Consider the following 16,871-nt stretch of genomic DNA (forward strand, 5'->3'; position numbering starts at 1 on the left):
AAGTAGTAAAACATTACCACAAAATACATGTAAGGCCCCCCAGACTAGGATGTGGCATTTCAGACAATTGCTGAACCCAAAATGACTGGAAGAAAAGCCAACAGCTCTGTTTCAGAGAGAAAAAAACCACCAAGACTTCTTCTGTTTTGCTCTTAATTCTGGTTTGGCCCCTGTGTAGGAGGTGAGAACTGATCTTAAAGAAAGAATTTTAAAAAAAATTAAAGCTGCTTTTTAAGGGGTAGGACTGGCCAGCATAGGATTGATTCTAGGGGAAAAAACCCCACTCACAATCCAAATAACAGGGAAGCAGTAGAAGAGGGGCAGTACCATGAGGGAGGCATTCAGTGGCAGAAACACCTTCAGAAAAGGCTGACAGCCTACAGGACTGCACAGATTTCAGGCAGGAAGAGAAAAATAATACTGATTAGTGGAAAAAAAACAACTTGGGGTGATACCAGAATATTTTCACTGCATCTTTTCACCGCCTATACAGCACATTCCAAGCATCAGGTCTTCATTTGATGCAGGGATAATAATAATACAATGTTGTACTTCAGCCTAAAGTCCTGCTCCAACCTCCTTAAACTGCACATGCATCCAAAGATTAGATACTGTAGGATATTCAAATGTGAGAGACCAGAACAAGAAGCATAACTGACAATTACCTATTTCCTTACCTGGTGCTTGGGAGTTCAATACGAACGGCTTTAATGATTTTATTTTCATTTGAAGGGATCTGAATGAAGGAAGACGGGACATTTTTATAGGGGAGGAATTAACAGCAGCCTAATCAGCCTCTGAGACAAGAGAATCTGAATGAAGGACCCAGCTACCGACCCTTTGCTTCTTTAAAAGCACCCGGATTTATCCTCATTACGGGATGACAACAGCCCTGGCTCTGCTTGGGAACGTCGGCTTTGTACCACCTGCAGACAAATCCAACGTTTCCTGGCACAGGTGCCAAAAAAGACACGTTCTGGCAGCCTGAAGGTTAAACTGGATTAATTCCTAAAACCTGAATACTGATCCGCTGTCATCTGACATGTGCTCAACATGTGTGCTCAGCAGCAACTGGAAATGAAATATCTTAAATATTATCAAACGGTACATCATTAAATATAAATTAGATGGAAACAGGGGAAAGCTAAAAATTGACTAGGAGTTCAGCTCCTCTAAATGGCTAATACGGCCATTTTTCACCTGAAGCCCTCTCCAATACAGTTTTGCCATTAAGCAAAAACCCAAAGAAAGGTAATCAATTCCAACTAAAAAGCACTTCTCCCGGAATGACTGCACTTCAAACCCCTGGCTGGCTGCCAGCCCCCCCAGACAACAGCCATCAATGTTTCTGACTATCACAGGAGCACGAGGGGCCATGCATAATTGACTAGAAGATGGGCTAAAACTGTGCCCAATCAGTGTGTGATCAAAACCGCGTGGAATATTCAGCGCCACTTGATTACACGGAGGCTCGTCCTCCCGCTCTCCTCATGAAATCTCTTCAAGGTCCAGAGTACTGTAATAAGATCATTACTGTCAAGCGGTACGAATCGCAGGCAATGAGTCTTGGGATAGGAAGTCATACTTCACAAGCTCCTCTGGTCTTCCTTTCCCCCCCCCCCCCTCTTTTTTTTTTTTTTATTTTACTGCGTGTTGAGGCAGCAAGGCGACGAGGTGACAGATAATGATCACATCACTGTGTGGCAACTAGAAAGGCACTTTTAAGAAGGAGCACAGAGAAATCAGCTCAAGAGAAACTCAAACAAATTTTTTTAAGGGCTTTCCCCCCCCCCCTCAAAAATTAAATAGAATTAAACTGTGCAGTATTCTCCTTTCATGAATTGTGATTTAATGTCGTTGAATTTAATCATTTGACAGATTTTCATATTATCCCAAAGCCTATTACCTCACAGACAAATGGCCAATTTTCTCCAGCTCACGCTCACAAAAGAAACCTCTATTAATTTTTTTTCCCTTTTTTGGAGAGGGGGGAAGTGGTGGAAAATGTCAGTGATGAGGCCTGCTCAAGTTTTCTTTTTACCTACTGCTTCCTGCAGTCACACACTACATACGATGCATAACATCTATCACAAGTAACGGGTCTGTGAGGAGAAAGGTGGAGGGACAGAAAACAGGAGATGAAAGCACAGGGTACAAAATAAACATGCAGCAAACTTGACGCTGAAAACTCACCCAGGGCACGTGGATCTGCAGGGACTTAGATGGGAAGACACCGAGTGTCTGCTTGCTGAATTTGGCAGCACAGAATCATCATCAACAAATGGGTTGGGTTGGAAGGGACCTCAAAGCTCATCCAGTCCCACCCCCTGCCATGGGCAGGGACACCTTCCACTAGCCCAGGTTGCTCCAAGCCCCGTCCAACCTGGCCTTGGACACTTCCAGGGATGGGGCAGCCACAGCTTCTCTGGGCAACCTGTGCCACCCCCATCACAGGGAAGAATTCCCTCCTAATACCCTTTCTGAACTTACTCTTTCAGTTTAAAGCCAATATATGTCTACTCAGCAATGTATTTAGTACAACTGTTCATAGGTATCATTACCTCCTCAGTTTTGTTTGGAACTGCTTTTTGAAAGGCACCACAAACATTCTGACGAAGACTCAAAATGAAAAGGGGAAAAATGTTCTTGATCAAAAATAATTCTTGATCTATAGATTATTATTATTAAATCTGAAAGTCTAAGAGAGATGCAAAATAATCCCACCAGCATTAAAATGGAGCAGAACCATCTGTCTGCAATGGCAGAATACAGAGAGTGTTTGTGCACCTCTTGATTGTGAGTTCTTTTCAGCCAAGAACACGTTCATAACCCCAGGGTAGATCAGACCTACTGACACATTCCCCCTTGAATTCCAGGTTTGAGTTACCCACGGCAAACCTCCACAATCAGGCCTTCTGAAGGCAATTACTTAGGACTTCCACTCTTCAAAGGAAGCTGCTTCCCACTGTCCCTCTGAGCTGATGAGTCCAAGTGCACAGGCACCCCTCAAAAACTAAGTCTTCCTTCTACACCAAAACAGCTTGTTGATCTAAACTGTGACACTTTGCCTCACGAGGTCAGGTATGTGGTGGACAGGAGGACAAAGTTATACTGAACACAACGACCTCACTTTAGTAATTTTCATTGACTACAGCTTTATAATCCACAACCATCTCATTTTCATCTCATCTTAACTTGGGTATACAGATTCAGAAGGAAATTATGTGGTCTTATGCTCTGGAAAAATGGAACTTCTAGATCAGACATCCTTATTCAAGTAACAAAACAGAACTAACTTTTTCAGTAGGATGAATATTTTACGACATTTAATTTTGAAGAAATTTTAAATTACTTAATTATTTAATATTTTACTTCTTGCTACCTTGTAAACATCATCTTGTGGACATCAGGAACCTTTTCCATACCCAAGGTCTCTGTCTCAGGCTGACAAAACACTGCCAAGGACACTGATCACCTGAAGCCAGTAAAATGCTAAGGTGTCACTTGTTTTCATTTGATTACAAAGCTACTTAAAACTTCCTTCTTCTCCAAAAAATGAGGCCAAATCCCAGCACAGCACTGGCACTGAGGATGCACAGTGTACCCTCTGAGGTCACAGTGCTCAGCGCGCTACGAGCGGGGCTAATTTTTAGGGAAATGTAGAAAAAAAGAAGTGTTCTCTTCCTGCCACTCTCCAGATGTGCCGGTGTGTGCAATGCTGGGACTGCTCCTTCCCAGAGCCCCCTTCCTGCTGACCACCACTGCCACACTTCTCCTCTCAACCAGGTAGGCGGGACCCGCAGCCTCTCCCGACCCTGAGCTAAGGGGGCTTTTAAAGGGAAGAAGGGATCTTTCAACTTGTTTAGCCTGCAACGAAGTAGGTTAAAACAATAGATGAGCTTCACCTCCCTTGTCTTTCACTCCTCAGCATCAACATAAAGTGTCTTTCAGCCCCAGCCCTTTCATGTCGGGCAGGCTGTGCCGGCCGAGGCTGAAGGATTCCCAACCAGTGACCTTTATGCCTTGGTTGAAAGTCAGGCTCTGAAGGTTGGGGCTGCATTTTATTAATTTCTGCCCTCCTGTTTCTCACAGCCATCGGCCGGGGCTCAGTCTCCTACGAGGCAGCGAACGGAGTCACAGATGATGAGTGGAATTACAGCCAAAGAGTGTTTTGACAGGGAATAGGTGATAACCTCCCTCAAACAAGCATCTGGTATTACAGACAACAAATACAGGCACATGTTGTTGGTTGGGGTTTTTTAAGTTCTTTTGCAGACAGAAAAAAATACAGCAAGGTATTTTGCTCATTTTTAATGCCAACTAAACGCTAACACGTGTTTTGTTTTGTCCTTTTTTTTTTTTTAAAGAAATTTTTACCTAAAAGCAGCTACAGCTAGATCAGGGAAGGCTTATAACTCTTCTAAGATATCCACAAAATCAGGGCGTACTTATCAAACCACACTCCCAAAATCTCACTAAAAGTAAGCTCGTTAAACTCCGGGTTTAGTCAGTTAAGGGTTTTTTTGTGTCCAGTATGAAATTTAGCAAAATGTGTTTCATGCACAGCAGGACTACAAGAATGACACAACCAAATCCATATGAAGAGAATTCAGCAGTAACCCTAAATGAATCACAAACCTATTAAAAAACCCTCAACCCCAAGTATTCTGCTTATCCTGCCAACCTTCCAGCTCCAAATAAATGCTGCTTTTCTTCATTCGACGTTTCAGCCTAAATGGTAGTTTTGTATCAGTCTCACTTGATACACTGAATATTTTTTAAAACTATGGAACATTTACTTTCTACAAATTCAGACACGTAAAGACACCAGAAATGGAAACAAAACCTGTTCTCACTAAACCATCCATCCCAACATGCACGGAAATACAGGAATATACTCCTCTTCTGTATGACATGGGGCTGCATTCGGGGGTTTTAATTTTATATATGTATTTAATTTTTTTAGAGGGGAAAAGCTTAAGATCTCTCTTACCAATTTAAGGAGAGTACAACTGCAAAACAAATGGGCAGGGATATAATTAAAGGAATGACTGTTTTCCCCTCCTGACTCATCTCCAGACTTTGTGTTCCTGCTGTACCCCAACCCCACTACCTGGCAGGCTGTAATTATTGATAGCTGATTTACAAGGACTAGTTAAAATAATTGGAATGACAAGATCACCAGGGATAATTTCTGTGGTGCTCCTACATGGGCAGCACCTGTTTGCCTTTACCACCACAGCCTACACTTAATTATCCTCCAAAGGACTGGAAACAGCTTTTATTTGAGGAAGTTTTGGTGGCAGCTTAGTTCTGGGCATAACTTCAAGCAACACAATCCACACAAGGATCCTGACATGCAGTAGAGTCGATTCCAAAGGTTACAAACTCTTTAAAAGCTGAGTAGTTTTGCCCTTGCTGCAGGTCAAGATATTACATTTCGCATCTTCCTTGCAGAGAAAAGGGTGTGACAATGCTGGGACTTTTTGTGCTGGGAAGGTTTGTGAACATGCTGTCCTCTGACAATGTCAGGAGGCTTCTGACAGACCATAAAAAGCCAAAAAAATTAAATATATATAATAAGAGCAGCAAGTAAAAATCTCCTTCATCACGGTGCTTAATTCAGCTTATTATAAATAAGTATTAACATTAACAATGTCAAGTCCATCTGTCAAAGGAAGACTCTCCTCTCCCAAAATACTTTTGCTCTTTGAAGTGTTTCCATTAAATTTCCAAAAATCCCAATTAACCCTTTTTTTTTTTTTTTTTAACACATGCTTAGAGAAATGGAGTTTTTTTAGTTCAGTCTGGCCACAGCACTTACTACACTGCACCTAAGGAAATGTGTGTTAAAATTGTGTGGAGGAGACCGTGCATGGAGCCAAGAATGTTTAAATCACTTCAGGATACAATGGCAGCAGGTAAATCACCAGGATGCTCAGGAAAGCTGAGGGTGAGAGGCTGCAGGGAAAATGCACAGAGGCTTTTCCATGCTGCATTTCAGTGATCAGTTATAGTGCTTCTGATTAATTCATTTAAAATTGCCAAATTCTTCTGTTACAGAGAGAACTAACTGCATTTTCTAATTCATGTTGTCCTTCTGGTTTTGGGAGGGTTGGAAAGGACACAGTGGCAAACCAGATGAAAGCAGGGATGCTTTTGCTTACTGCTAAAATGAGAATTGTGACTAAACCCCGTTCTTCCACCCACAGAAAACAAACGAACATATTCTAATTTCACACTTAATCAGAGCTCATCTTCAGTGCTCCCTGAGACTGGGAACAGCAGAACAGCTTCAGCTTTACAAAACATGGGTGTGAAGAACAAGAGGTTTTTAAATACCTTTACCAGTTCGCCCCAGGAAAATACAAAAAAAATAGGATTTCTCAGTAAACTGGGGTTCGTCCTTAGCTGAAAGTAAACCTGGAGTTGGGGAGAGACTGCACAGAGCAGCAAAGCACCAGGAAAGGCAAATACTTCACAAGGGGCAGAGAAAAACACCTTTGTGTTAAGAAAACAGTTCTAAAAAGAAACATAAAAGGTCCTTCAAAAGTTCTTTAGAAACAAGTGATGAAGAAGAACACGGATTTCAGAGAAAGCATGGAGTTTGGAAAGTTGCTGATGACATTTACTACTCTGCCACCAAGCCCTGCCTCCCAGTTCCACCTGCATGCCTGGGAACAGGGAGCTGGGGGTGTTCTACCCACGATGCTGAGAGGACAGAAATCCCTCCATGGGAGGGTGGGCAGGCCCTGGCACAGGTTGCCCAGAGAAGCTGTGGCTGCCCCATCCCTGGAAGTGTCCAAGGCCAGGTTGGACAGGGCTTGGAGCACGCTGGGCTAGTGGAAGGTGTCCCTGCCCATGGAACAAGATGAGCTTTAAGGTCCCTCCCAGCCCAAACCATTCTGGGATTCTGTGGTCTCCCTGAGGGAAGGAGGGGATGTTCCCACCCACCTGGATGTGGCCAGGCTGGCCCCACAGCAACACTGGCCCCATGGGCCAGAGCTCTTAGTCAGTGGAAGGCTTGCAGGGCACAGATGATCCCAACAGCAAAAGACAGACACACCTTGGGCTTTCTGCAGCTCCTAAAATCTCAGTGGTGGATGGAGGGAAGGCAGGTTGAAGCTGGCTATGAAGCTTTAAAACTAATAAGAGTAAGAAAAATAAACACTGGGAAAGGTCTTTCTGTGAAGAGTATTTCCAAGAAAGCTTTTCAATTTTTCTACTTGTTTTCAAGCTGAAAATCCTTCCTATTATCACTGGCTGTTCCAGTAACTGCAGCAGCACAAGGGTACCAAAACAGATCAGGCTCTGAGCAGCTATTCCTCTTTGAAACACAGCACTGTCTAATCCTGCTCCGAGCAAGTTTAGGCAGCATGGTGGGAAAAAAACCTGCTGGTTGCTGGCACCTTGCCTAATGTAAGCATTCCTGCTGTTACCCTCAAAAACACCGAGGGACTTTTTTCAGTGACAAGTTCTGTACAGAGAACTAAAAAACTTCTCCCCGGGTTTCACTGCGCTGGAAAAGAAAATTTCACAAGAATCTGATTTTCCAATATAGGAACTGAATTTTAATTTTCATCCAACTGCAGCACAGTTGCTTTAGTATTTTTGTTGCTGTGACCATTGTCTAAGGAAACCTGTAGAAAGACAAACCAAGTGAGATGAAAGAATCCATCCCAGAAAGAGAGGGCTGTGCATGTGCAGATAGTGTGGAGAAAGAAGAATCAGCATGACCTTTATGGAAGGGCATAAAAGGGATGAGCATCAGTCCTTGGAATTGGTGAATCACCCTGAGCTCAGTGTCCATCATCGTGATATCTGAATACTTGGGCAGAGGTCAATGATCAAAGCAGGCACGTTCAAGGAGGAGAAAAAAAGACTGCAAAGTGCAGTAAAAATGCTCGAGTTTGCTGAAGACCAGATTTAAACCTCATTGAACACCTCAGCTTTGGTACAGACAAAAATGAAGGAACCCAGAATTCCTGTTTGAAAGCTGACACTTGAAACGTGTCCGGAGCCAAAGGAAGGCGACATAAAATCTAGAATTACCCCCATCACTTGACTCTGATCCATTGTACCCACCTGAGAACAGCGACTGCAGGAGGATCCTCCTCCTCTGAGCGCCGAGCTCAGCATTTCCAGAAGGAAGGAAGACATGGATCTCCCACGATTATCACCACGGGCTCCTGTAGCCCATTTTCAGCAAGTCACCTGCTGCATCTCAAGCACTTGATCAAAGTTGCAAAGGTAAAACGTGCATCTCCCAGAACATCTTTGACTGCTTAATTTGGATTTTGTGCTCTTCAAACCCTCCTTGAGGGTTTAAATCTATGCTCACGGCAAGTGTGGGGGAAGAAAAATCCAAAAGGGAATCTTTTAGGTCACTGGACAGATTTGCAGCTGCACGCTGGGGAACAAGGACATCAGCCTTTTCCTGAGGAAAGGCTGAACTACTGAACTGAAAACTGCTTTGAAGTACAAGACAGATGTGAAAATCATAGAATATCCTGAGCTGGAAAGGACTCACAAGGACCAGCCAGTCCAAACCCTGGCCCTGCCCAGGACACCTCAACAATCCCATTCTGTCCCTGAGGGTGTTGTCCAAATGCTCCTGGAGCTCTGGCAGCCTTGGGGCTGTGACCCTGGGGAGCCTGTTCAGTGCCAACCACCCTCTGGGGGAAGAACCTTTTCCTGAGATCCAGCCTAAGCCTCCCCTGACACAGCTCCATTCAACTACTTGGAGAAAAACCCGTAACAGCCTGAACCATGTGGGACACACCCCACCAGCAGCAGACTGGCTTCTGACACAGTTTGTCCCAGGACTGGAGTTCCCATCACACAACATCACAGCAAGCTCAGGGACATGAACAGTGTCTGGACAACCACAAACATACCAAATGTACCTTCCCAGGGTCACGGGTCAGTGGTGGCCCTGGCAGGGCTGGGTTAACAGTGGACTCGAGGATCTTAGAGGGCTTTTCCAACCTCAGTGGCTCTGTGATTCTGGCTTGCACCAACACAAGTCCCAGAAAACACAAAGGCTGCATGCCCACACGCCAGGGTTTGGAGAGAGCAACCCTCAGGCTTTGTGAGTCTTGTTACTTACTGGGAATCTACAGCCACCATCACTCTTTGTGAGATGCCCTTCTCCTGAAAGGACAGGAGCTCGAGCACGGCTCATTGCCTCCTCCCTCAGCCCCCGCTGACAGGCTGTCCTCGCTGTCAGCCACCTCCTCCCAGCCTTGCTGAGCACTCAAGGACCACAAAGATGAGCTGTGTGCTGAAGGATGCCCAGAACACCACGTGTTCTCGTGGCCAAACCGCTGCTTTTCGCTGGGCTGTGTTTGAAAGGAGATGTCACAAAAATAAAGAACTTAACAACCACTGCAGCCCACCCAAGACACAACTGCAGGCCCCAAACACCACAGAGTGCTCATCTCAGGAGACATGTGGAGAGGAGGCAGGTCAGAGGAAGCTGATGGGCTCATGCAGAGCTACAAAGACTGTACAAGCAAGTGCTGGCACTCACTGTTGGAGCACATCCAGAGAAGGGAACAGAGCTGGGAAGGGGCTGGAGCAGCAGGAGCAGCTCAGGGAGCTGGGGGGGCTCAGCCTGGAGCAAAGGAGGCTCAGGGGGGGCCTTCTGGTTCCACAACCCCCTGACAGGAGGGGGGAGCCGGGGGAGGGGTCGGGCTCTGCTCCCAGGGAACAAGGGACAGGAGGAGAGGGAACGGCCTCAGGCTGTGCCAGGGGAGGGTCAGGTTGGACATCAGGAGGAATTTCTTGCTGGAAAGGGTGGTCACCATTGGAAAGGACTGCCCAGGGTGGAGTCCCCATCCCTGGAGGGATTTAAAAGACCTGCAGATGTGACATCTGGGGACATGGTTTAGTGACCTGGTATCACTGGGGGAACAATTAGAGGGCTTTTCCAACCTAAAAGATTCTACCACTTTCAAGGCTCCCTATGTCTGTCTTAGTTGCTGCCTGTCAGCCCTTCTGGAAGCACATTTATCCCACTCATATGAGAGGGGACCATTTTGTTGAGTTATTGCAAAAGGATTTCAGACTAACATGGTGTGATGCTGGAAGACAAGGAGAAGAGGAAGGGCAAACAGAGGAGGATGAGGGATGTACTGCCCACTCCAACGAGAACAGGGACATCCCCCCCTACAGCCCAGGACCACACAGGCTCCAGCTCCAGTGACTTGTGAAAATAATCTCCCCAGGAGAAAGAAAACATACACCCATTAACTACTCAGAAAGAGGTTTTCAAAGGCTCTTGATATCCAGCTGGTCTTGATTCACATTGACTTCAACAAAATAGTCTTGGACCAATGGTGATTGCACTGAAAAATCCCCTCTGTAACTTGCCATTGAGGTATGAAAATAAGTAGTGTAAAAGGGCTTGTTTGAAAAAAAAAAAAAAAGCAAATTAAAAATGAAAGGTTGAACTAAAATTTGGCTTCAGGCCATAAACTAGGGGGAAACTAACAGCAAAGATAGTTAAATGACTGGAAAGAGAACACAACAGGGGCTGTTATGAAAAAAAGCTGATGGCTTTTTAAAAAAAGGATTTGTATAGATAGCTGGGGAAATAAATTCCGGATGTGAGAGAAGTGCAATTGAGAAATTAAATAAATGGAAAATAAGGATGACTAAGTAGTAGTTAACATGCCCTTTCTCAGTTGTATACTATTATCACATCTATTTTTAATGTCTCTTCAGCTGTCTGCAATTGTCATCTTTTTTTCAGAACTTGTTCCAACCCTCTTTGATACTGAATTAGCTGTTTTTTACTCTCCCATGCTTACAACCACATCTTTTTCTTACTCAACACTCCCCTTTTCCCACAATGTTATTCCATTGTCTCCGTTTTTCATCTCTCCTTATGTGTTGACTCCCCAGTTTCTGAGCCTTCCAACTACCCTTGTTCATCCTTTTTTTCTGGAGCTCTTTTGGGTTGAATCCTGGCATGTTTCTTTTCTTCTTTTCTAAAGCTACAAGCATGTTTTATATCATACCTGGCTCCTGTACACATTGTTACCCCTTCAGAAGGGCATTGAACAGCTAGAGCAGTGTTCACATTGGAAACAGTAAGCTAAACTAAGGGAAAAAAAGAAGTTCTTTTTGCCTTTTGCTTTCTGGCTCTGAAAAAAAAAAGAACCCAAACATTTAAACTCTCCCCTTTTCCCTTTTATCCTCAAATAACACAAGCTTTCCATGAGCAGCTGAATATTCAAACAATAAGAGGCATCAGAAGTGTTGGTGATTCTAGAGCTCAGGATGTGCCTTAGGAGATGTGATAACACAAGATTTAATAATACTGAAAAAATACACAAGTTCTAACGCGATCTACGGAGCGAACCCGAATTTTTCTTCCTTGTTAACCTTCCAAGTTTGCCTCTTCCTTGCCTTTATACCTAATGATGCTCCACTTTAACTTGGGGACTCTTATTTATTACAAAAGCCCTCTCCAAACACGTTTCAGGCGGGTGAATTCACCATCGTGATGCCTCAGATGATTCAGCTCCATCATTAAAAGCTCAGCCTTTAACTTCTCCACTGCAGCACAATTCCCTTTCACCCTCTGGAACGGGAGCCGACGGTGGAGCTGAGTGACCAGCAGCCCTTGCCATGGTGTTCTGGGAGTGGAGCCCTGCCCCAGGGAGCAGACTTACCCTCAGCTGTGCCCGAGATCCCGTCAGCTTTGAAGTTGCTTGTGCTTTTCTTCCGCCGGTGCTTCTTTCTGTTGGCGTGAGGGGAAGGGGGGGGGTCCAGCTTGGGGCTCGTCGTACTGGATATGCTGGGGCTGGAACACACAGAGTCTCCTAGGCCCGTATCTGCAGTGGGGTGGGGGAAGACAAGGAGAGGGAACTAAAACCACTGCGTAATTTACATGAATGATTGCTACAGTCCGAGGTACGAGCCCTTGGTGTCTGCCAGCAGCTCTGTTCTTGAGCTCAGTGACTTCCAAAGGCTCCCAACAACATCCATTATTTGCTCAAAACGGTACAAAAAAAGCGACGTGGCTGAAGTGCTGATTCAAGTCCTACTCCATCGACAGGACTCGGTATTGATTTTTGAAGGAGCCCAGCAGGAACGCACAAAAACAACGGGAAAGCTCTTTATTCCTTCCAATTGCTCCTCACTAAATCTTCCTGATCCTCAAATTAACACCTGAACATTTTAATACATAACGGACCAGAGGTGCCCCAACATCCTCTGGATGTACCTACTGTCATCAGTATCAGACACACCGAAAAGGAGGTGATGGCAAACAAGGTGACCAACGTGCACCTGGTACAGTGACAACTGCAATAAAGGGTCAATTCCTACCTGCTGCCAAGCAAAGAAAATAATCCCATCTTTAGTGTGTTCAGTTTCCTGCTGTATTAGCTCTGGTAGCCCAACATCCAACCATTTTAAGACTTAATGAGAGTCATTTTCTCCCCTCGCCCACCCATTAGGTCACTCAACCAAATCAAAATTAAAGGGAGATGACACCCCCCTCTCATGAGCAGAGACCCACAGTCTCTTCCCTGGCCCATGGAAGGGTTGGTCATACACCAACAGCTTCTCTTTGACTAGTTCTTGTTTGCAATCACAAAACAAACAGCCAAATTTAACTCAAATTTAGGAAATTTAGATGTACTTGAAATTTCTCCAACTGGGTCCTTTGACACAGTAAATACTCAAGCAACCTTAATCCAGGATTTTCCCTCAAGGTTGGTAACATGATTTTTGTTTAATTACTGGTCTGGTTGTGATTTTAATTATAAAACTTCACATAAAACCTACACTTTAAGGAAAGTGTTTGCTATTATGGAAAGTGAAGCCATTTTCAGAACCTTGTTTAAGTACTGTATTGCACTTCAGTGCAATTCCAGGACTGCATTTATAGGTCAAATCCTTAAAATCTCCTATACAGATGTTCAGTAAATACACTCCCATGGCTGCCTTTTGGGGTTAAATACTTGATGATTGGTTTCAGAATCATGGAAAAGAACAAAAATCCTTAATATAAAGCTTATGTGCGCTATCAGCATTTCACTTAAGATTAATTAATATATCAGAAAAATATCAAGACAAAGATTATTTAAAAAGCAGCTTTTGGTTATTTTTTTTTTGTACAGTTAAATTCCCACACAGCTGCCTATTTCATAAAAAACAACTTGTTTGGATTTTATTTTCTCTCTCATAATAAAGTTTATTTACTAATTACCCCCCAAGCACAGTTGTGCTGTAAGTTATTAGTGGGGGATAAATTATGTAGCTAATTGCCTGGCAAGAGAGACCAAATCAAACATTAATCCTTTTATTAAGGATATTTATTCTTTTCCCTACATCCACCAGATTGAAACCAGTCCTCAGGTATTTAACCCCAGAAGGGAATCATGGGAATGCATTTACTGTATATCTGTATAGGAGATTCTAAGGATTTGACCCATAAATGGTGACAGTGGTTCTCCTGGAGGGTTTGTTGTCTCCATGCCAATGCAAACCCTGATGAGAACCCACAAAAGTGCTCCATATATTCCTGGCCAAGGGGACACGGATCCCTTTGGCTCCCTGACACTGAAGGAAGAGCTGATGCAGAAGAGGATGCCAGCACGACCATGGATGCAACTGGGTGTTACTTGTATCCTAAATACTGACCTCCAGTTTGATTCTGAAGGTTTCCTATGTTGACACTTGAAAAGGAGGAGAAACCTCCTCCCACAAAACCCCCTTCTTTGCAGTAATTATGTGAAAATTCCTGTGTTGAGTCAAGACTGGTGAGAAAGGGACCTGGCTGTGGCACCAAAAGGCATCTCACGGATTTCCATCTGCTTGTGAAAATCCGGAAAATACCTAAACATCATGGAGAGACAGCAGAGCACACCAGCCAGGAAGGTTTGCTCACATCTAAAACAGTTTCTCAGAGTCCTGATGGATGTCAGTGATCAGTGCTGTCCTTGGGCACCCGTACTGGGACCAGTGCTAATCGATGTCTTCATCGGTGCTGAGGCCCTGGCACAGGGTGCCAGAGAAGCTGTGGCTGCCCCAGCCCTGGGAGTGTCCAAGGCCACGTTGGACGGGGCTTGGAGCAACCTGGGCTAGTGGAAGGTATCCCTGCCCATGGCAGGGGGTGGGGAACAAGATGAGCTTTAAGGTCCCTTCCAACCCAGGCCATTCTGTGATCCTATGATTTAAAATGCTTCACTTCCCCCCCTCATTCTCATCTTTCACTTTAGAAAGAATTAAACCCATCTGCGTTCATCACCTCATGCAACTGCAGCATCAACCACGATGCCCTGGACCCATAAAACACTGAAGAAGCCACAAACCTGACACAAACCCACAGAACACATTCTGTTTACAAAGGTGACAGTAGGTCCATACGCTCCCCGTGGCTCCGTCTAATTCCGAGCCCATGAATTACCCCAACAAAACCTGTTCGTGAGCCCTGAGGAGCGAGGGCCGTACCAGAGCTGAAGAAGTGACCTCCTCTGGTGAATCCTCCTCACCCACAGCCCTCTCCAGGTAACAACCTGCCGTCCTTGGGTCCAAGGGCTCCGAAGTGAGAGCCCGGCGCTCTCCCTGCCCCTCGGCCAGCAGATCCTAAACGGTGCTGAGCCCACACTGCTGGTGCCCTCCTGCCCCGGATCCCCGGCTCCCCAGACCACCTTTTGAAGATGGGAGTTATTTAACATTCCCCTGGTTTAAAATATGAGCAATCAAAAGGCGCTGGGGCTCACACGCTGCGCTCTCCCATTTCCCACTCCTTCTCTTGCCTGACAAGGGATTCTTCAAATTGAAAAGAGGGCTCCTGAAAGCCCGGGCTTCGGGAAACTGTAAATGAGTTCAGGCTTCAGCCCGCTGAATGCAATTTCATCCTCCTGACTGAATACAAATAATGCATTTTATTTGGTATCAATTACCACGCCTGAGAACAGACGGCCACTGCCGGCACTATTAAATATGGGGGGGGGGGGGAAAGAAGGGAAAAAAAAAAAGGCAAGGAAAAGGCATGGCAAATTAAAAAAGCAAGCGCCTCATTACTCCCCATCTCAACCAGCTTTGACAGAGGCACTGGAACTCATAAGCTGCGTTTCACTGGGCTGGGATGGGCTGTTTTCCAGCCATCCCGCACGTTCAATGTCAGCCATTAGTTCTTCCCAATCGGGCATCAATGTTCAACACACACCCGAAAAAATATATAATACTAGTAATAATAATAACAATCTGCAGCCTCTCCGAGCTTCAATACTTGAAGTATGAGTCAAAGCAGCAGTTTCACTTTTCACTCGGGAGGCTGACAAGCATGACTAGAGGGGGAATAAAATAACATTCAGCTCGCATAAATATCAAGCGGGCTGCTTGAGACTGATGGGCCAGGAATGTATTCTTAGCCATCATTCTGGCAGACAGGCCCAAGGACACTCATAACTTATTTTACAATCATTTAGTTTCAGCTCAAGTGGAAAACGTGACAACTTATCTCTGCTGACAAGATGCCATATCGAACCTTACAATTAACTCTCCCCCGATTATCTGCCCAGCCCATCATTAGCTCTGAGGCTTTTGATGGACTGTACGGGCACAGCTTCCCTTGATGATGGTCATCATTTGCAGGGTGCAGAGCTCTATTATACGACATTAAGGACAAAACTCTCCCCTTGCCACAGAGCTGGGGTTGTCCTGACCGGCACATCCTCGGTTCTGCAACTGCTGGGCCGTGTTTTGAAGTGATGTGCAATAACACCTCCCTGAAAAACATCTTCTCCTCCAAAACAGAGCATCCTCGTGTTTCAGCCCACATCTGCTGCTGTCTGTGACCTACAGGAGAGAGCTAGACAGGTCCATGCCCTCTCCCAGTAGGCAGGGAGCCTTCCTCCCTTGCCTGCCCTCCTCTCCTTCCCAACACAGTCACTAACTCCCTCAGCTGCAAGGGAGAGATGACATGAGCCATGTCACAGAATCACAGAATCATTTGTGCTGGAAGGACTTCAAAGCTCATCCAGTCCCACCCCCTGCCATGAGCAGGGACACCTCCCAGCAGCCCAGGTTGCTCCAAGCCCCCTCCAACATGGCCTTGGGCACTTCCAGGGATGGGAAATCCATATGCACTCCACATCCAGGAGCAACAAGTGACACTTTGTGACCAAAGCCCTTAAGCTACGAAGAGATGGGATATACAGAACCCCACCACCCTCTTGTTCACGTGGTGACTTTTCTCTACAAGTGCATATGACACCTGGGACAAGACAGAGATTCGGTTTGTGCAAATCCAGCTCTCATCTGCTAGAAATTACAAAACAAACAGGCAACGCAGCTTTTACTACAGAGAGCAAGTCCCATGTCTGCCTCTCTCCAAGATCCACCTTCTAATTATGGCCATACGAAAAATTCCCTTCAAGTGGGACAAACTGCAGCACAAGAAAGGAGAGGCAGAAGGGAGGATCTCAAAGACAACTCCATTCGTGCTCCCTAAGGACACTGCCAGAGTCCTGGATTTGAAAAGATTAAGAAAGTCACAGAATCATCATAGAATCACAGAATGGTTTGGTTTGGTTTGGAAGGGACCTCAAAGTTCATGTCATTCCACCCTGCCATGGGCAGGGACACCTTCCACCAGCCCAGGTTGCTCCAAGCCCCATCCAACCTGGCCTTGGACACTTCCAGGGATCCAGGGGCAGCCACAGCTTCTCTGGGCAACCTGTGCCAGGGCCTCCCCACCCTCACAGGGAAGAATTCTGTCCCATCTTACCCTGCCCTCTGGCAGTGTAAAGCCATTCCTCCTTGTCCTGTCACTCCAGGCCCTTGTCCAATATCCCCTTCTGGCTCTCCTGGATCCTCCTTAGGCATTGGAAGATGCTCTAAGGTCT

At 45.4% G+C, this 16,871-nt stretch overlaps 1 protein-coding gene across 8 annotated transcripts in view; it reads right to left on the reverse strand.

The window, feature by feature from the left end:
• The window catches only part of AGAP1 (ArfGAP with GTPase domain, ankyrin repeat and PH domain 1), a 289,097-nt gene that overhangs the window by 73,787 nt on the left and 198,439 nt on the right, over nt 1–16,871 (reverse strand). For all 8 annotated transcript variants that reach the window (XM_027668081.1, XM_027668082.1, XM_027668088.1 and 5 more), the window contains one exon: nt 11,682–11,843. In XM_027668081.1, coding sequence (XP_027523882.1) covers nt 11,682–11,843 — 162 coding nt within the window. The remainder of the gene's footprint in view (nt 1–11,681; nt 11,844–16,871) is intronic.

The sequence above is a fragment of the Corapipo altera genome, unplaced genomic scaffold, assembly GCF_003945725.1.
Source record: "Corapipo altera isolate COAL_440 unplaced genomic scaffold, ASM394572v1 183, whole genome shotgun sequence".
NCBI classification, from domain to species: domain Eukaryota; kingdom Metazoa; phylum Chordata; class Aves; order Passeriformes; family Pipridae; genus Corapipo; species Corapipo altera.